Genomic DNA, 22022 nt, shown 5'->3' on the forward strand with positions numbered 1-22022 from the left:
CATTTTAAAGTGTATAATTTAGTGATTTTTAGTGTGTTGACAAAGTTCTGCAACTATCGCTACTGTCTAATTCCAGAAGCTTTTCTTCATTCCTAAAAGCAACCCAGGGCAGAGGATTCTGGGAAGATGGTGGAGTGGGGCACACCAGAAATCTGCCTCCCCAACTGGACGATAATTACACTGGCAGAATCTGTCTGATATAACATATTCTAGAACTCTGGAGTCTATTGAAGGCTTACGGCTTCCAGGGCAAAGCTTGGATGGTAGATTGCAGTTAATTTCGGTCAATTTCAGCTCTTGGCAGAGTAGCAGCTCCTCATCCTCTCCCTCCTCAGCCCCGTGGCAGGCGGCTGTGCCTGTGTTCCTGGAGCAGCCTGCACACAGCTTTTGGGAGACAGAGTGGGCAAAAATGACCTACCCTCCAGATATCAGGATCTGTGCTCTGATCACTGCTGTTTCTGATCACAAAGGTGCAGACAAAGAGATGGTGGCCATTGTTGTTGCATCTCCTCTCATTGCTAAAAGCTCTTACTTCTATGGTTGAAGTGAGTTCCATGGTGTTTAAAGGGGATGATGCCTTTTTCTCTCCTTCATTTTTCTCTTTTTCCTTTTTGAGCAGGATATCAAAGAATAGGACATTCAAAAGTAACTGCATATACTAGGGAAATTAGAAAGTCACCATGCATACCCAGGGGAAGGATGAGGCTCAGAAAAGACCTGGGAAGACCTTAAGTGTACACCTCAGGCTGATCCTTGGCATGGAGACAGCCTACAACAATAAAAAACAAAACAAAACAAAACAGTAACAATGGCAACTAAACCAAAAGAAAACGAGTAATCAGCAAATCTGGGCAACGGAGGAGAATCTGTTTTCCAGAGTTACCACATTGTTAGATTCAGATGTCTAGTTTTCAACATAAAACCACAAAGCATATGAATAAATGGGAAAGTGTGGCCCATTCAAATGAAAAAAAATCAGCAGAAATTGTCCTTAAAAAGACCTAATGACTGACAAAAACTTTAACACCGCTAATCTTAAAGAAACTCAAGGAGTAACAGAAGATAGGGCAAAAGTCAAGAAAACCACGTATCAATAAAATGGAAATACCAATAAAGAGATAGACAACCTCTATATCAATAAACCTCAATAAAGAGATCACATGTTTTTAGAGCACGGGTAGAGAGATTCAGATTTAAGGACCTGCCATTGTTATATAAAAGATATGTGAGTATCAAGTGTCAAATATTTCTGGACTTAGCTTTTATGTTTTTTTCTTATATTACTTTATAACAGTCTCTTTCTAATTATACATCCTAATTACTTGTTTCTATATTTGTTTTTTAAGAAATATTGGGGATTTTTTGTGCAAAACTTCTGAGTTGGAAGATTTTATGTGGATGTTATCTTGTCTGAGTGAATTGAAACTTTTTGTAAATTGATTAGCAACAATCTTGTGCCATTTTCATTAAACGTATCTGCCATATACAAAGAATTAAGCTTTTTACTTCATTCCAGTGCCCTCTTGGATTTGAGAATTTTAAATATAAACTGATTAATTGAAAATAAAGTGTTCTTGTTCATGCAATCTTTTGTCTTTGCTATTATTAAGTGACTTGTTCTTTCCTGTTAGATTGCTATTTTTTCACTTAATTCCCCTAGAGTGATTGGCCAGGAGAAGCCTCTGAAAATATAGAATGCACTGGAAGGATTATGTAGATGGTCTCAGTTGTCTAGAGCATGATTCCTCAGTGAATTTAATTTTGAACAGTCAGCCTTGGAGACAAACTGTTTGAACAACTCAGTGAAGTGATTTATTTTTCATTGATGATTAACCCAGTCACATCTTCCTTTGCCTAGGGGAAGATTTCTCTTCGGGTATTAATGCTACTATCAAGCTGTAAAATAAAAGCTATTACCTTACTAGACATGAACTACATTAAAACTGTCATATGAACGCTCAAAAAATATCTAAAACCAAGCTCATTTCTTTGATTATCCAGCTTCCTGCAATATTGACCAAAAATGCTATTAAAGATTTGTTCCACTAATTTGATCAGTTAAACTTAATAATTAGGTTTTAAACTTGGTTCTTGATACATATTCTCAACGACAGCTTTCAAATTTGGTGATTCATCAGTCACATCAACGTATATTCTTGATGCCAACTCTGGATAATTTCATAATCCAAACTGTAAAGTGTTTATGAAAGTTGAAGAAGATGGTCATACTTTATGTGGTCATAAAGAGATATATCCATGTGTGAGAAAGCATTTACAGCTGGGTAACTGCGTGCACCCTGATCTTTCTCTGCAGTCACACCTGGATTGATGTGGTGGCAGTCCTGACTTATCTTCATCAAACTAAATCGTCATCTTCCAGGACCAGAGATAGAATTTCAGAAACTTGGATTTAGAACAAGTGACAGAAGAGGAAATAAAAAACACAGGTAACATATTCACACAAACTCTTCACTGCTACGAGCATAGGGCAAAGTAGACTTAGTTGGAATGAACTATGTATCGTTCTTGAGAAGCAGGTTTTGTCTTTGACCCAAAATGTTTTAAGCCAGAAGCTCCTGGCATAAAGCAGCACATGTATTGTCTGTATTTTATGGAATATTATTGGAATAATCACAATGGAAATAATTTTCTCCAGTATTTTGTGTTCCAGTTGTTTAAATGTATACTGAAATACAGAGAATGCAGAGCAGAGCATAGCATATAACATACAACATACAATATAACATGGCACAGATATGTTCTTCAAAATAGCTTTTTCAGATTGCTTTATATAATCTAGAGAATCTAACACTTATTTGTTTTGAATCTCAGTATTTTGAAGATAATAGTAATGACTACTATAGTAGTTTAATAAATCATTACCTTGTGTCTGGTATCTTTAAGTGTTCTGGTTATGTATAGATGTTTTATTTCTGTTGGTAATTTTTTTATTGTGGTAAAATATACGTAACACATTATTGTGCATCGATCACCACTATCCATCTCCAGAATTTTTCATTGACCCAAACTGACAATGCACCCATTAAACAGTAACTCCCATTTGCTTCTCCCCCGAGCCCCTGGTAACTACTCTTGTATTTCTGTCTCTCTGAATATGACTATTCTAGGTGACTCATAAAAGAGATCACCCTTTTGTAATCTCTTTCCCTTTTGTATCTGGCTTATTACACTTACAACAATGTCTTCAAGGTTCATCCATGTTGTAGCATGTATCATAATTTACTTCCTTTATAAGGCTGAATAATTTATTTTATTATATTTTCTTATTATATTCTTCTGAGGCTCAAATTCCAAACCAGAAGTTAGAATCTGAATTCCCGAAAAGTGCACTGTGCAGACATCCTGCCCACCTGTGCAAAATTACAAAACAAAACTGACAAAGACTATCTATGAGATAGGCAGTCTACTCTCTCTGATTGTTGTTTTTCTGTTTGTCCTTAAAGTCTATTCAACCACATTCAGGTTTTAGAGGTAGCATTTTTCCTTTACTATGAAGAAATTGACTTGGAAAATGATATTTCTTTCTTTTAAAAAAATCAAATGAACTGATTAAGTGTTTATTAAGACCTCAAAACTTTTACTGCACCATTTTTTATGGTCATTGTTCAATCATTTTTAAAAAAGGTGTTGCTTACAGGGGAAACAGGTTTTACTATACAGACAGTTAAATAGAAACCTCTTTAGGCATTGTGATCATATGTTTCAAAAAGATCTGGACTAAAACTCAAAATATCAGAATCTATAATTTCCAATATCTTGTTGATTAAAAGTATTTCCCAGTATTTTAAACCTAGCAAACCATATAAGTGGTTTTTATTTATGCCTTATGTTGTTGAATTTGGCATAGTGTGCATCCACTTAATTTATCTTAATTGTCATTGTGGGATACTTACAAGGGATTTACATTTTTTCAGGATTCTTTAATGATTTGTTGTTTCTCACTGAATACATTAAGAAATTTGAACAATCTCATGAATGTTTCAATCAGATATATTTATTTTTTATAAAATATAATATTGGTAAAGTATAGAAATTTGCATCATGGCAAGTCAAATTAACAATTTTCAATAGTTTAGAGTAATAAGTTCATAAGAACATTTTTAATAGTCAAATATTTATTAATCATTTAAAATATATTAGACACACTCATAGATTCTGGAGATACAATCATTAATAAGGTATGTTTTCTATCCTGGCAGACCCAACAGATGATAGTGGAAAACACAGCTATAGACAAATAAGTGTTGTAAAGACTCAACAGGTCAGGGGATTAAACCCTCCTAGTGGAAGCTATCTTTTGAATGCTTAGACTACTCCTATAAATTATGACTATTTACTTTCCACTGTAAATGCAGTTTAGCTTCATAATTGTGAGTGAAGATATTTAATTATGTATATATGCAATGACCTGCCAGAAACCCTGAAGGTGGAACTCCTTGTTTAGGCAGCTGATCTCATCTACTGATATATCTTAAAGCTTAGAATTTTATTTACTCATTTTTCTTTGATTTGGAAGTACAGGATTCGGAAAGGCAAGTCCTGGTACTGATGCTGAGTTATCCCTTGGGCCACCTCCTGATTGATAGCCCAGGAAATCTGAAATTTCCTCTTCACCCAACTCATTCAAACCCCCCAAACCAAACTGTTTACCAATTTCAAAGCAAGTTTCATTCAACCTACTGTCCTTGCTGGTTGCTATCTATCTTTTGTCTATTCTCTCTTATTTTCTCTCATCTACACTTATATTCTCTTTCTGATGCTTGGGTACAAATTTACCTAGAAGCACAAAGGATAGAATAGTCTCTTGCTCTTCACAAATGATCATCTGCAAATGTGGGCTCTGAAACAGAGCACAATTAAAATAATTCTGCCTTACAAATAAAACTGACTCTGGATCATTCCCGAAAGGCCTGACAAATACTGTATTTTCCTCAAGTGAGAATGAATACCTTGTATTCAACACGGACTCAGATAACCAGAACCAATTATATGAACAAAATAACTAGTCTCATACGTTATTAATAATCAAACAACCTTTGACACATGCTAATTCACCCTGATTGACATAAAGAGGATCTACCAACAAAAGTGTTATTGTGTCATTTAGGATAAAAGTTTCAATGACAAAAATTCAGAAACATACATCTGGAAAGATCATAGCATTTCCAATAAGAATATAAGTTGGGATGTGACTTTTCCCAAGATGACTGAGCAAAATCAAGTAATACTTCTGGATTTTCATATAGAATTCTTTCTACTACACCATGATTCTGCCTAAAATCTTTATTTTGGCCTTCTGAATTGAGCTATGGTTAGCAATAATTAATTCCAAGCAATGTTGGAAAGTAAGGAAAATGTCTAGCACCCAACCCATTCATTTTGATTAGTATTATCCATTTTTTCCTTCAATAACCTAGGTAGTAATAAATGTTAATTCAGTTTGTGTATGTATCCCTGTGTGTGCATGCGCATGTGTATGTATTTTCAAACAAAGCATTGCTTTCATTGGACTTTCTTGGCTGGAGAGAATTTAACACATTTATCTCTGCTCAATTGCTTTCTTATGAGAGTTGATATTCAGTTTAATGAAATAAAATTCAATAAGCATATAACGAGCACTCATGATATGACTTGTTTTTATTTTTTATTGTGGTGAGTGACTTATTCCTTGAGTCGTGATGCTTATAGTGGAGTAATTCAGAAAGGCAGTTATCAAAACTTCAGATGTACATCGGAAAGCTATATAATGTTATTATCCAATTTTAGTGCAATAAAAAATAAAAATTAAAAGAAAACTTCAGCTATAATTTTATGCTCCATGCACTAGGTATTACTTTACATAAATATATAAATAAAGTTATTAGAGATGAGATTGTTTTCATGGAGGATCTCAGGATTCCAAAAAGCATTCAGGAAAAATGAAATGATAAATAATGTCAAAAATGCCGTCTTTATGAGAGAGATTCTGGAGGAAGTAGCTTTCTTGCTGTTTAGTAGATCATCTCACAGACATGCCCACTCGCAAATAACTTCCGGTTAGAATACTGAAGTCTCATCATTGTTATTGAAACAAGAAATTTGTGAAAAGGAATGGAGTAATTGTGGAAGGAGAATCCAAACTCTCATTTTCTAAATAGTTACTCTGTGTGAGGCCTTGTGGAGCAAACATTTTTGAGTAAGGCATCACATTTTTGATATAAAGCTTGTGATCTTCTCAAATTCATTATTGGCCCTTTTTCTTACAGCCTTTGACAGCTGAGTTCAACACCTTCAGAAGAACACATGGAAAATAGGCACAATGGGACTGAGTTTGTCCTCCTGGGACTCACACAGACCCCTGAGGGGCAAAAAGTTCTATTTGTTGCATTCTTACTTATCTACATTGTGACCCTAGTGGCCAATCTCCTCATCATTGTGACCATTATGGCCAGCCAGTCACTGGGTGCCCCCATGTACTTTTTTCTGGCTTATTTATCATTTATTGATGCTGTCTATTCTACTGTCATTGCTCCCAAAATGATTGTAGACTTGCTTTATGAGAAGAAGACTATTTCCTTCCGGGCTTGTATGACTCAAGTCTTTATAGAACACTTATTTGCTGGTGCTGAAGTCATTCTTCTGGTGGTGATGGCCTATGACCGATATGTAGCTATCTGTGAACCTCTTCATTATTTGATCATCATGAATCAGCGTGTTTGCATTGTCATGCTGCTGGTGGCCTGGACTGGAGGCTTTCTGCACTCATTGGTTCAATTTCTCTTTATTTATCAGCTCCCTTTCTGTGGCCCCAATGTCATTGACAACTTCGTGTGTGATGTGTATCCCTTATTGAAACTTGCTTGCACCAATACCTACCTCACTGGACTTTCTATGATAGCTAATGGAGGGGCAATTTGCACTATCATCTTCTTCATTCTCCTAGTTTCCTATGGGGTCATATTATACTCTCTTAAGACTCATGGTTTGGAAGAGAAATGCAAAGCCTTCTACACCTGTGCATCCCATATGACTGTGGTCATTTTATTCTTTGTTCCCTGTGTCTTTCTGTATGCAAGGCCCAATTCCACTTTTCCCATTGATAAATCCATGACTGTGGTTTTCAGTGTCATAACTCCCATGTTGAACCCCTTAATCTACACCCTGAGAAATGCAGAAATGAAAAATGCCATCAGAAAACTTTGGAGCAAAAATGTGACTTTAGTTGAGAGAGGGCTGTTTCCCTCCCGCAGAACATAATATTCATTCTTTCACAGAAGAATGGAATACTTTCACTACCAGTGATTATATTTAAAAATAATTTCCTTTGGGTTATTTAGCTTATTCATTCTGAAAGAGTCACATAAGTTAATCTTATCTAAGTGGAATATGTTATAGCCCTTAGAGAGCAAGAGAATTGCATAGGTTTAATCTCATATAGATAACTAACATATATAGGTGACTGGGTGTTTTAGCTTACGCACAGCTGTCTCAAATTCATAAGAACTAGAACCTTTTCCCACAAAGTCTAAGCTTGGAAGATGATGTAAACTGCACTTAATATATTAAAAATGATCAAGTTTACAATTGCTGGTGAGAATTAAACATTTCAGTACAATCTGGATTAAATGATGTGGTTCATTTTGACTGTCAGATAGCAGATGAGAGTAAGCCAGGAGTAAGGAGAGGGTAAAATATTGAGTAAATACTGTTTCTACTCTAAGACAAAAGGGAAGATTTGAAGAGGGAAACTAAGGCCAATGATTGTGTCTTAGGCATGACAACAAGTGCTCAGTGGAGTGATGAGAAGATTGATGAAACACAAATTATAAATTGTCAACAGCAAACTTGGAAGGTGTAAGAACTGAAGGAGGAAATGTAAGGCAGTCTGACATTCTCAGTAGATGGAGTCTTCTGGTTTGTGAATAATTTTAAGGAATGTTAAGACGTCCCTTTTTATTCATTATCAAGAATCTCTCATGAGGTCCAACTGCCATCTGAATTTTTCTGATACTTAAAACAACATATAAGGACGTAAGTATATTTAGTCCAAAAAATTAACAGGATAAATAATATTTGGGTCTGTTGTATAATGATGCTTTGGGTTATATGGACTTTTAATTCAGTGAAAATATTAGGCATTAAGTGAGGAGAGTGAGCTAACTCTTATTGAAGGCCAACCATGAGGCATACATTTTGATAGGTTATTTACATGCTTTGATTATCTTAGTGTAGCAACAAGTTTTATTAGTCTTTACTCCATTTTGGACAAGAAGAAAATAAGACTCAATGAAGTTAAGCAACAGTATCAAGTCTTTTAGACTCTGTCATCTCTACTCTTCCTACTTCTCAATACTCCTTGCTAGGATGATGTGAAAATATCAAAACACAGAACTGATCATTGGTTGCATTGTCAGGATTGCTCTTGAGGCATCCTTCCCTTATTATGGGGGGCCCTTTCTTCCCTTCGGCTGTCCCTTGACCTCCCCTTCCCAGGTTACTTGCATTCTCCTAATTCCTCAGGTGTCAGAAAAAAGCCATCTGATGATCTCATTTCCACAGATGTAGTTCACTTCATGGGCATCATGAAAAGTGGGATGAAATGAGCTCAAGAAATAAAAGTCAAATTGTTGAATTTCAAAGAAAGTGACACAGGTGAGAGACAAGTTTGGAGAAAGAATAAGCAACTCAATCACTGAGGAGACTAATACTCTGGGCAGGAGGGTAGCACTTTGAAGAGCTAAATGTTGTTTCTATAGGATTTTTCCCATTGTTGTGCCATAGTGTTAATATTTATTACTTGAAAAATGGCTCCATTTTCATTTAAGTGTAGGAAATTTTGACTTATTTCATTTATACAAAAACTATTGTTCAATGCCTATAGTGTACCAGAGAGTTCTGGGAGCTGTTGAATACCACAAACAAGGGCTATGTTTGTGTGCAACTTAAATTCAAGTGAGGCATAGATGGATAATAAACAAGATAATGAATAAATAAAAAATGTAATTGTGTTAGTAGTGTTTGCTGAAAAACGTTTTATTAAGAGGGTGATGCAGAAGAGAATTGGATATAGATTTGTGTAGTTGTTTCAAGTACAGCTAGAATTTTAGTCAGACCCAAGATTAAAAAAACACACTGTTTCCTCCCTTTCTTTTTGTAAGTGAATTACTCTAACACATACATTTGCAATGGGGATGGTATCTCTCCCAAGTAAAATGGTAAGTAAAATGGTAGGTAAAAATGAGTTCTTGGGAGATGAAAATATCTTACTGTTTTTACATATAAAGCATAGATATACATAAAATACATAAATACTATGTCTGTGGTGTTAAGATTTTTGGGAGGTCATTAGGGTAACAGAATGTCAAAAAGGAGCCTTAGGTGGGCAATAATGAAAATGAGAAAAAGATTGAAGAGCCCTTCTTAACCCACAGTTAGGTAAGAACATGGAGCAGTTTTAGAATGTTAGTAAAGATAATCTAAGTGCAGAGGTTCGCCTGTCACCTCTGAGGATCATATTTAGTAAAACTGAGAGCCTCTTCCTTCTCAGGAGGCTTCCCAGGGTGTATGGTCAAATATGTTAATGAACCAGTTGTAATCTGTGAAGTACACTGTAAATGTAGGATATTGATATTTTTTACTATTGAAGGTGGAAAAAGAATAAAGACTCTAACCTCAAATGTTTCTAAATTGAAAACATGTCATTTGGGAGTACAAATTGTTATGGAATGAGATGGAACTCAGTCCTTATTTTTTCTTGCTGAGATACATTTTTTTAACCCTTAATAATGCCAACTAGGGGCCGGCGCTATGACCTAGTGGTTAAGTTCCATGCACTCCGCTTCAGTAGCCCAGCGTGGGTTCCTGGGCATGGACCTGTGTACACCATTCATCAGCGACCATGGTGTGGTAGCAACTTACACACAAAATAGAAGATTGGCAACAGATGTTAGTGCAGGCCAAATCTTCCTCAGCAAAAAATAAATAATTAATGTCAACTGTCCTTCACTTAGATGTGACACAATTTTAATCGTCTTAAAAGATGAAAGAGCACCAGATTAGGTGATAGAAAAATTTGGTCTTAGTACTTTCTAGCTGGCTAAGAATAAATCCTGTTGACTTTCCTTCATTTATATTATCAGACAGATGGATCATTGTATGGCCATTCTGTTATTGAAGAAGAGATCTTGGTTGTGGAGCAAATAATGAATTGTTAATACCATGATCTGGTTTTGTGCTTGTGGAACATCAGCTTGGCCTGGCTCCAGTGAAGTTCAGCCCCTGGGAAAAGTGGATCATTGCAGGGGTGGGTGGGAATTCACTGGAATGGTGATTAGCTCCTCAGTCAGTAGAGACACAGCCTCAAAAGGATGCAGTTGGAATGATGCAAGTCTGCACATTTTGAAATTCTGTGCCATCTGGAAATGGCACTCTGTCCTCTTTTAGACTATGTCTATTGCCTGAAAGGTCACATCCTGTTAATGATGTTTCTTCTAAGATGTGGATTGGAAGCTGTTTATCAATTAAGCTCAATGTGCAGACAAATGGAAGACACAGTTCTGTGAATGATTTTGCAAACAGCTTAGCTGGCTGTCTTTTTTCGGCAACTTTTTCTATTGAGATGAAATTTAAATTCCTCCACCAACCACAAGGGTTGTTTTCTACTTGCCTTTAAACCCTTAGAGCAGCTGTTTTAAAACTTTCTTTAAAATCATTAGAAACTGTGATCCTATCAAAATAGCTTTCCATTTAGTGATTGGATGCTTTGTTCCAGTGTAGATCTTACTTGCCTCTGCACTGGGATGTGCTGCTTTAACACTCTAATGTCAGATTCCTAGCTCTTTTGTAGACAAGAGTTTCTTTGAGTACATCCTGAATGGGGCAGACCCGTGGTGACCCTGACATGACCTTAGAAATTTTACTCGCACAATGTCCCCCTTCTAAGTATTGGGTCCGTCAGGTAACTGGCTTTTGGACATTGTAAAGATGACATCAGACCGAGTTTTGGAGGTGACTTTAAAAACTTACGTGAGAATTAAATGTTTTTATTAATTTGAACTATTTTGAAATCATTGAAATAGTTGAATCATCTATATACACAGACAATTATGTTATACTTAAAATGTGTCAGAGGTTTACCTGTTCTATCTATATACACAAATTGCAGACTTGGCTTGGAGAGCTTTGAGCAATCAAAATTTTTATCTTGGTTTATTTGAACTTCTTTTGGCAAATTATCAAATCTTAAGTGTCTGCCTTTTGGTCTGTATCCAGTTGATGAGATTAGCAAATAAAATTGTATTTGTGTTTCAGAGATGAGCTTTTAGGAAGGGAAGGAATGGGATTAACTGGATGTGTCTAGGGTGGTTTTAGATGTTTTTGTTTCCCTTCTTTCATGCAACTCTTTCTTAGTGTGTGTATATATATGCATCTGTATATTATACACGTATATTATATCTATATATGTTTCTACTTTCCTCTTGTACCAATTTCCTCTAATCTTTATTTTTCTACTAATCACCTTTGAGAATTAACCTATCTGATGTTTTTCTTTCTGTTTTAATTCTTTGATGATACATTAAATTTCTGACTTTAATTTTTAATGTAAAGATGAATTGGACTTTAAAAATGTATTTCTCTATCTATATGAAAGCACACACATTTATTTGTGAGCAGCTCTGACAACAAGGGTGGTTTTGGTGTTGATGCTGAGGGTGATACTGATGATTTGTCCAGGGATGGGGTGGTGAAATCAAGAAAGCTTTCAGGGATTAAGACCCTCCCTCCAAAAGCATTCCAAAAAATTAATTTTTGTATCTACAATGGTATAGTAATTTTCACCCTATAAAAGTGCTGCTGTAGATAATACCATCTTCACCCATCTCTCAAGGAAAGCAAAATGAATTAGGAAGATTTCCCAACAGCAAAAGTCATTTTAAAGCCTTTAATTAGAGAAATGTTTTATTCATGGTGTATATGCCCAGGACACAGATCCTCTGAGGAACACAGGGCCACTGATTATTCATTGAAAAATGATGACTCAGGGCCAACCCTGGCAGCCTAGTGCTAAGTTTGGCAAGCTCTGCTCTGCTTTGGTGTCCCAGGTTCCGTTCCTGGGCATGGACCTTAACCACTCTGTTAGCAGTCATGCTGTCCTGGTGGCCCACAGACTAAAAAGTAGAGGAAGATTGCCAGAGATGTTAGCTCAGGGTGAATCTTCCTCAGCAAAACAAACAAACAAACAACTCAAAGGTGCTTACTAAACACGTTGCTACCACTTCTTGTTATCTGTGACTTTATTGAAGAAATTATTTTGCTCCATAAGAAATTAAGACACAAGAAACACATATCAGCTGTAAAGTCAGCTTCTTGGATTCAGATCCAGGCTCTATCACTTACTAACTGTATAGCCTTAAACAAATTAATTATTCTATTTTTCCCAGCATCTAAATATAGCCAGATGTAAGGATTAAATGCATGTATAAAGTACTAACAAAATGTCTGGTACAAAAATTATGTATTGTCATTAGTTAAATAAGGATATCTGTGTATAAACTATATATCTCTATATAGATATTACATTGTATTTAATTTAGCTCCATATGGATACCAATAATATGTTTATTGTTTAAGTCATCAATGAAATTCTAGGAATTTCATTGGATTCTAGGAATTCTAGGATTGAATGAACACAAATTAAGGGGAGATACAATTTTTCATCTAGCACTTGCTTAATATAATCAAGATTGATAATATTTAATGTTAGTAAAACTATGGGGAAAATTACTCTTTAAGACACTATTGATTGGAATAAGAGATGGGCCAGGATTTTGAAAGCAGTGTCATAGAATCGATTAAAGTGAAACAGATGCATAACTTTTGACGTGGTGATAACATAGATTTCCCCAGCAGAAATATTCAAACCTGGAATTAAAGATGTCTATAAGGGATGTTCGCTGCAGTATTGTGTGTTAGGCAGAATATTAGAAATAACGTAAATTTCAAGCAAAAATGGACTCTTTAAAGGAATTATGGTGTAACCATTAAAATGGAATAATATGCAGCAATTAAAGTGAAGGAAAATTCACAAATACTGAGAAATAATGCCCATACCAATTATTCAAGTATAGTATCATATTTTATATATGTTTATCTAGAGTAAAACACACAAATGACTGTAACAATTACAGTATACTTACACACAAATGCACATCTGAAGAGCACGCACTAGATTGTTAATAGACGTTGAATGAGTGCTTGTGGTTGGGAGTGGTCCTGATTTTAAACTTTCTATCACTCCATCTATCTATATAAAATATTTTCCAAAGATCAGCTTTTACTTCTATAACTTACAAAAATAAATAAATAATTTTTATTTAAACTATTCTACTTTAGGATATGACTGCAGTCTGTTTTAGAAAATGGTTTTGGATGATTTTTCCTTTAAGGTCATTTCAAAAACTTACATCCTGACTAATGTTGAGGAGTCATTAGGCTGATTTCCTGCTAGCCAACTGAGCATTTAATGGAAGCAGGTGTAAACACATTTGTTGAAAATCCAAAGGCAGAGGACCTATTTTAAAATAGTTTGTGGTCAGTATCAATCTCCTAATCCTAGGAAAAGATATGGGGATGCTTATCTAAGCCCTTTACAATTATAAACTCATGTAATCTTTACAACAACTCTTTGGGATTGGTAACATTACTTTGCCATTTTACAGAGAATGAAACTGAAGGACAGAGAGGTTGTCTGGCATATTATAGGAACTCAGAAGGAATAGCTACCTGTAGTATAGAAAGTCAGGGGTTTTACATGGTTTCTGTAGCCTTATAGCTGTTACTACTTATTCCCAGTTGAACTGTTTAGCTAGGCACACCTACTCAAGGCACCTCATACCTAGGGATAGTAGGGGTGTGTGTGACTAAGTTTTATGGAACACCCAGAGTATGCTAAGAATCATAATATCTAGTAAACATTTAAACTATAATTTAAGTTAATACTTTTGTCATATTTTAATGTTTATAAGTTTATAATGCTGTTTAAATATTAAAATTTTAACTATATTAAAGCATACTGTTGTCCTTCTTGTTCACTTTCTAAACTATGTTTACAAATTTAGAATTTTCTAAATTCTCATGTCAAGCACTAGCTCCTTTCATCTTCTTTGAAACCTATAGATCATACTGATATTTTCCCTTCTGGACTTATATGCACAGGCATTGTTTCATGAGTGTTCATAATCTCTCTCTCTCTTTACGGATAAGGTATTTCCTTGTATCCTTTGGAGTAACGGATATGCTATTGAGTGATAAATATGCACTATCTGGAAATAATTAGGTGATTGCAGAAATGTCATTCCTCACTTCCTTTATATGAATGGTCTTTTGAGTGATGGTATTTCACAGGAACGCTGGAAAGAAAAAGACATTATTACAAAGAAGATCTGATGGCAATGATTCGATACTGAACTGGAAGTCCAAGGCGTGTTTCAGTTCTTGGGTTTGGCTATAGAAAGTCTGGGAGAAGAAACGGCAAAGGTGAAAGATAGTAAACGGGATATTTGAGCTGCATGCTAAAGAAATAGCAGCGAGGCTCTGACAATGATGCTCTCATTTCTGGAGGCAGGGACTGCCACCAGCATTGCCTGGCACCCATGGTTCAACGTACTATTTTTTGGATGAATTCAATTTCATTGATTTAATTAAATTTAATTAAATGACTAGTGTGTACACAGTACAGCATTAAGAATGGGTAGAAAGAGAATAAATTAGCTCTCTTTAAGCATCCACATAAGGACATAAAGCCAACATAAAATTAAAAACACATTATCTAAGAAGATAATTGAATTACTGCTGATATGCAACCTAGAAAGCTTATGTAGCAAATATCCAAGATGATGGTTGTGATGGGGACAATCGGGAGGAAGTGAGGCATGAAGGACGAGTGGTAATGGATTTGTTGATAACACACGCCATAGGCAGAGGCAGGAGGACATCAGGGGCTAATAGAAATGGAAATTAATCATGATGAATATTTGAATAATGTTTTGAATATTTAGTGCTCCCTAAACATTCTCATGCCTGTTACTTCCTTTGATTCCCATGGAAGTGTTGTAAGCCAGGGCATAAACTTCTTAGAGGGGTTGTAGAGCATAGTGGTTAGTAGCCTGTGCTATGAACTTGACCACATACCCACCAAAGGGCTTTGAGTAGTTGCGCAAGTTTTCGAAGCCTTATCCACTGCCGTGGAAAATAAGGATAATACTAGTTCCTGTCTCATACAGCTTTTGTGAGAATTAAAAGAGAAAATCATGAAGCTCTTACCACAGTACCCTTGAATAATAACTACTTGAGACCTACTGACTTTAATTGCTGTTGCGTTGTTTTATTTTTTCAGGATCGAAGGTTATGTATTCAGTCAATGGCCTGACTGGGGTAGAGGACTAAATCTGCTCATTCTGAACCCATGAACTTTCCCACTGTCCTAAAGAGACTGAGACGTGTATTCTGGTGGTAAGAGGTGGACTTGACTGTAGTGGGAGGGAGACATACAAAACGATGAAGTTGATTACATGGGGGAGAGTCTTGAACATCAGATTGAGAAGTTGAGATGTGTACTAGTTGTCTAAATAGATTTGTGATGAATCCATAGATTTTAAGACAGAAGAGGCATTATTTTCTTTCCTACTGCCTTTTGTTTTAAAATACCCTAAGTCATGAGGTGGCTCAAAGGAAATTTTGCTTGGAAGTGTAAACATTTCATGCAGGTAAGAACCATTTTGCTGTGTTTGAAAGGGACAGAGTCCCTGCGATGGCTCCTTTGAAACCCTAGTTTTCCACTCATCTACCACAACTGTCTCATTCTCCAGATGAGGAAACTAAGACCCAGAGTAGTGAGAAAATTAACAACATATCCTAGGAGTTAGAGGGACAACCTGGAATAAAGCCCAGTTATCTTGCTTTCCAAGAATGTGTTCCTTCTACTTCATTAGGGCTACTAAACAACTTTTGAAGTCCTTGGACTGGAGATAGGAGAGGTTGTTGTTAGTCTATATTTTAGATTTGCACAGAGTGTCTTGGCAGCTGTATACTTTGTTTAATAAGAGGGATAATTCTAACAATAGGTCTGAGTATTTAGAGCAGTCTTAGAGAGCATGTAGTTTATATCCCCACTTAAAGCAGTAGTCGCTAATGTATTCCCACCAAGTGCCGGATAGACTCTGCTTAAGAACCTATGCTACTGAAGCAGTTCTTTTACCACATCATTTGGCTGTAGGAACAATTGTATTTAGCTAGTATAGGGCACTGTTCACTTCTTCAGTGGTACAGTGCAATGGTTAAGAATTTGTGTTTCACAAGGAGATTATGTGGATTTGTAATGCTCAATCATTTTAGGTGAGATGTTTAATGTCTCCATGTCTTAGTTTCCTCATCTTCAAGACAGGATTTGTGATAGTACATATCTCAAGTGATATGAAAAATAAATGCAATAATGCATGCAACATACATAGCACCTTTCTGGGACACAGTGTAAAAAAGTTGTTTTATTGATATTTTTATTATTCATTAGAATATGTTGTTTCGTCTGGAGGCACCCCTTCACAAGGAAAAGTGGAAGGAATGATTTATATTGATTCAGGCTCATGAGCAGAGATGGTGTCAGGTAAATCGGATCTGCGTCTTCCTGGAGCAGAGAAAGATACTTAAGGTTTTATTTTCTTTAATCACCATATCTGGAAAATTATTAGAATCTTGGAAACTTAATAAATGATTGTAGCTTCTGGTTTGGGGATTGCATTTTATATATGTACATATATATATATATATATATATATATATACATATAATTAGAACACACGCTGTATTGTGGAATTGTCATTCAATTTTATTGTAGAACTGTTTAGTGAAGTGAGCACAGAAAGCATAAATCTATTTCACTGGATTGTTATGAAAATGAAACTATATCATGAATCACAGTATCTCTTCCATGTTGAGAACTTGATATTATCATCAGAGAAGCAATATAGCTTGTTACTGGTATTGATTTTGAATCATGAAAAGCTGCATTTGATTTGGCTTCAATGTTTACTAGTTGTGGGAACTTGGTGTCATTGTTTCAACCCTCTAAGCTTCGGTATCTTATCTCTAAAGTGAAGAGAATGTCTCATAGGATAATCTGTTGGCTGAGACATAGTAGGGAGTCACTGAATATTAGCAATATATAATAATAATAATCCAATCTGAGAAGAAAGAAACATAGATGGAAAGAGTATAGTTATCAATAAGTGGAGAGTCCTTGGGTTATGACATATCTCTTCTACTAGCACAGTCCAATGTTCAATAAGTATATGGAATAAATGACTAAGAATTTGCATGAAATGTTCCAAGTTCTTAGTTCTTGGGTGTGTCAAGTGATAAGTGGAAGTCAGCTTCCTAGCTTGAGTTTTCCAAAAAGCAGAGGCTGACAGAAAGGCTTGTATGTAGGTAGTTTATTTGGGGAAATGGAATGGAGGCAGTCAATGAGGAGAGTGAAACACGAAGGAAAGAAAGTTAATCCAAGATTCTGTTAAGCTTGTTACCATTTATCCACCGGCTTATATCTATCAATGATCCAGGGTGTCCTTAAACTGTGTTAATTCCTTCATCTTTCCAGGTGTGTGTGTGCACCAGAATGATGAAGCAGAGTCTTCTAAGCATCTCAAGCAGCACATACCAGGACAGACAGCAAGAGATACGCTGAGGAGAGAAGGTGTTGTTGGGGGGATAAGTAGGAAAAAGCTGTTGTTAGGCTATAATTGTCAGCAGCTGGCTGCTGTATCAATAGCTAGAGAAAAAAGTAAGTCAAGAGGGTGTGAGATAGAGTGCAAAAATGTCCAATACACTCAGTGATTACTAGTTCAAAACACTATTATTTTGTAGATTTTCCAGTGCAGAGCAATGTGCTTACATCAGCCCACAGTAAATGGAGAATCCAAACAGTGTGACTGAATTCATTCTTTTGGACATCGCAAATAATCCTGTCCTGCTGAAAATACTCTCTGCTGTGTTTCTAATCATGTACGTGTCCACAGTTTTAGGAAACCTACTCACTGTGGTAACCATGATCACAAATCAGATCACCTTTGTATCTTTTCCTTACTCCCTTGTCCCTAATGGATGCCACCTACTTTTCTATTGTCACCCTCAAGATGACTGTGGACTCCCTCTCTGAGAGCACTATCATCGCCCTCAAAGGCTGCATGGCCCAGCTCTTTGCAGAGCATTTCTTTGGTGGTCTGGGGATCATCCTTCTCATTGTCATGGCCTACAATCATATGTGGCCACCTGTAAGCCCCTGCACTGCATAACCATCTTGAGCCCTTGAGTGTGTTGCCTGTTGCTGGAAGGGGCCTCACTGGGGGAACCATGCATGCAACAATACAGCTTTTCTTCATGTATCAAATAACTTTCTGTGGCTCCGATGTCATTGATCACTTTATGTGTGATTTGTTTCCATTGTTGAAACTCGCCTGCATGGACCTCCACAACCTGGGCCTCTTAGTCATCTTCAACACTGGCGTGATGTGTGTGACCTTATCTTCTTCCTTATCTTCTTATCCTCATTGCCTCTTACATGGTGATCCTCTGCTCTCTGAAGTCTTAGAGCTCTGAAGGGCAGCATAAGGCTCTCTCCACCTGTGTCTCCCACCTTACAGTGGTTGTTTTATTCTTTACCATGTATTTTCTTGTACCTAACTCCTGTGGCCATTTACTCCATAGACAGGCGATAGCTGTGTTCTTTACCATTGTCACATCCATGTTAAATCCCTTGATCTATACCTTGAGGAATACACAGGTGAAAAATGCCATGAGGAAACTGTGGGTGAAACAGGGGACCCTGGATGGTCACTAGCTTACATGCTAAGAACAAATCTTTCCTACAAGGACATTGAGGTCTTTCTCTCCCCATTCAGTGCAATCCATTGGGCACACAGCAGTCAAGGGCATGTTCTAAGCATGCACATCACATTAAGATACCACAATCAAGTTGTTGCTTACCTCCTCAGGACATTTTGTACTCCATCTCTTTTCTCACATGAGTCTGGCCACTCCCTCTCTCTCTATTTTTTAACCTGTCTTTTGAATAATTCAAGCCTTTCCCAGTTTAGGGCTTTTGGTCTTACTCTGATCACTGCTGAAATTCTTTTTTGAATATTTTGCTTGTTTGGCTCCATCTCATTTTTTCCATCTTCAGATCAACTCCCACCTCCTTAGTCAAGTCTTCCCTGATTAATTTCTTTAATCATTCACCTCTGTTATTCTCTAGCTCTTCAGCTCATTGTATCCTTAATATCAATTATCACAAACTATATTTTAAAAAATTTTTTCTTGAATTTTATCTTCTCTGTTTTCCCTGAATGATTATAATCCCTGTAAGGGCAGGGATTATGTTTCTTCAGTCATGCTGTGGGTAGAACACTCCCAGCCAACTACTAGCTGGCTAATAAATATTATTGAATGAATATAAGTCTAAAAGAGACTTTTTGGGGATATTTTCAATTTTGTAGGTTGGGTAAGAAGTAGGGAAGGATAAATAATTATAAAATTAGAATTTTCCTGCTGTCAAATTTCCTTTTGGAAGCTAGTACAATCTTAGATTAGTAATTTGCTATTCAACATGGAGGCCACCACTTTACCAAAATTGTCCACTACCTTTTTCCATCCTTTTGAGAAGCAGAATAAGAATTCATCAGGCTGGAGTCAAGAAACATCAGCATCTGGTGTCTGTATCTTGAATATATCTATTCTTTATGAAAAAAAAGTGCAATTCAATGGATCTATTTTTTTAAACTATGGGAGAATGATTCTTGCTGTTACATTTTAAATTTGGGTTTCTAAATCTAAAGGATATTTATTTTCTCCCAGATCTTTCTTTGGTTGTTGATAGAGAGACACTAATGCCTTCTAAACTGCCTCCCTTGACTAAGTATATGGGAAAGCTAAGGTCATAGCATGATTCAGTATTCTGTTATGGTTTTCTTCGAAAAATATTATATATATCAATACAATAATTGCCATATTAGTTACAGTATTTCAAACAATATTTAAATAAAGATTTTTATTTTTAAATTCAAACTGAATATATGGAATAGATATCTAGCATCGATTACCACCAACCATTTTTAATTAGGTTAATTTATTTATTGAAATGTATTTGCAGAATTTTACAAAGTCTCAGATACTCTTCTAGTATCTGAGTATATAGCGATGGATGAGACAATATGTTTCCTTTCTGTCCTGGAGCTTGCGTTCTAGCGCAGGAGATGAACAGCATATACAAATGAAAGTAAAGTCATAGAGTGATAAGCGAATCTCAAAAAATTGTAATGGAGTGCTGTATGTGTGAGTGGGTAACTCTACTTGGGTGGATCTGGGGGCTTTTCTAAGTGATGATTTCTAAACCAAGTTTGGAATGATGAGGTAGAACCATTCTTTAGCATTACAGTGGGAAGAACAATTAAGGCAAAAGAGAAAACCTTGTGCAGAAACTCTATGGTAGGAACTAATGTAAAGTAAGATCAGGGTAATCAGTGCACAGTGGACTACAGGGAATGTGGTCCAAATAGAGATGTGAAAGATAAGCAGGGTCCTGATCAGGGAATGCTATTATTTTTTAACTCTCAAGCTCAGAAGAGCACGGATGTCAAAATGACTCTATTTGTATAATAATTAAAAATCAAATCCTTCATGAGGTTACAGATGACACAGCAATTTGGCATCAAAAATCTTTGCACAGAGCTTCCATTTAACTTTTTCCTACATCACTGCCAGCTTACAACATCTTAAAATTAAATTTCTGGATTCACTTTACAATTATTCACCTCATTTCACTTCAAAGAAGAAGAAAATGCCTATGACAGTGTAATAATGTTGATCTCTGTAAGAGCCTTGTAATGATCATTTTCTATTTTAATTATAGAATGAAAGAACTGAAAGGATCATAATGAGATCTATAAATTTAAATATTTGTAATCCTTTTGAAAATTTTCCTAGTATCAAAGTAGGTCTAGAATCTATGCCTTCTATTACATTGATAAGAACTATTCTGAACTTTCACACTGAAATTGTTACCTATCAGTTAGATTCCACAAACTTCTCCCCTTGTCTGTTCTATAGGTCCCCTAAATTAATTCAAATTTAATAACTTACTCAGCGCATGTTACTCAGCAGCTCAATGCCTTTTTTTCAACAGTCTGACTTCTAATCAATTCTTGATCTGACTCCTTTTTAAAATTTAAAAACAAAATTAATTATTTTATTGATGTCATATTGGCTTATAACATTGTGTAATTTCAGGAGTATGTTGTTATAAATCAGTTTCTGTATAGACTGCACCAATATTCTAGTTTTATCCATCACTATGGATATGTGCCCTTTTACCCTGCCCAACCCTCTTCCCTCTTCTGGTAACCACTAATCTGTTCTCCTTGTCCATGTGCTTATCTTCCACATATGAGTGAAATCATGTGGTGACTATCTTTCTGTCTGGCTTATTTCGCTTAGCATAATACCCTCAAGGTTCATCCATGTTGTTGCAAATGGCACAATTTTGTCTTTTTTATGACTGAGTAGTATTCCAATGTATATATATGTATATATATATATACATATATATACATCCACACACTACAACTTCTTTATCCATTCACCCATTGATAGACACTTGGGTTGCTTCCACATCTTGGCTACTGTGAGTAATGCTGCAATGAACATAGGGGTGCATAAATCTCTTTGAATTGTTGATTTCATATTCTTTGGATAAATACCCAGTAGTGGGAGAGCTGGATTATATAGGTGCCCACTCTTGACACTCTTATTCAAGATAGTAATGGAAGTTTTGGCCAGAACCTTTAGGCAAGAAAAAGAAATAAAAGGGATCTGAATTACCAAGGAAGAAGTGAAACTCTCACTGTTTGCAAATGACATTATTCTAAATATAAGGAACATTAAAGAATCCACCAGAAAACCATTAGAAATAATCAATA

General features: G+C 35.9%; 1 protein-coding gene and 1 pseudogene across 1 annotated transcript; both read left to right on the forward strand.

Moving 5' to 3' along the window:
- Positions 1-6262: 6262 nt before the first annotated feature.
- Positions 6263-7257, forward strand: LOC138916951 (olfactory receptor 4A15-like). Its single transcript, XM_070230542.1, has one exon. The coding sequence runs from the start codon at positions 6304-6306 to the stop codon at positions 7255-7257; it is 954 nt and encodes a 317-aa protein (XP_070086643.1). The 5' UTR covers positions 6263-6303.
- A 10702-nt stretch (positions 7258-17959) lies between these two features.
- OR4C203CP (olfactory receptor family 4 subfamily C member 203C, pseudogene) lies at positions 17960-19133 on the forward strand (annotated as a pseudogene).
- Positions 19134-22022: the final 2889 nt, after the last annotated feature.

Source organism: Equus caballus, chromosome 12 (assembly GCF_041296265.1).
Source record: "Equus caballus isolate H_3958 breed thoroughbred chromosome 12, TB-T2T, whole genome shotgun sequence".
NCBI lineage: Eukaryota > Metazoa > Chordata > Mammalia > Perissodactyla > Equidae > Equus > Equus caballus.

Excerpts from the sequence above, each read along its gene's own strand:
- LOC138916951 (XM_070230542.1), top strand. The coding sequence starts at position 6,304 with ATGGAAAATAGGCACAATGGGACTGAGTTTGTCCTCCTGGGACTCACA.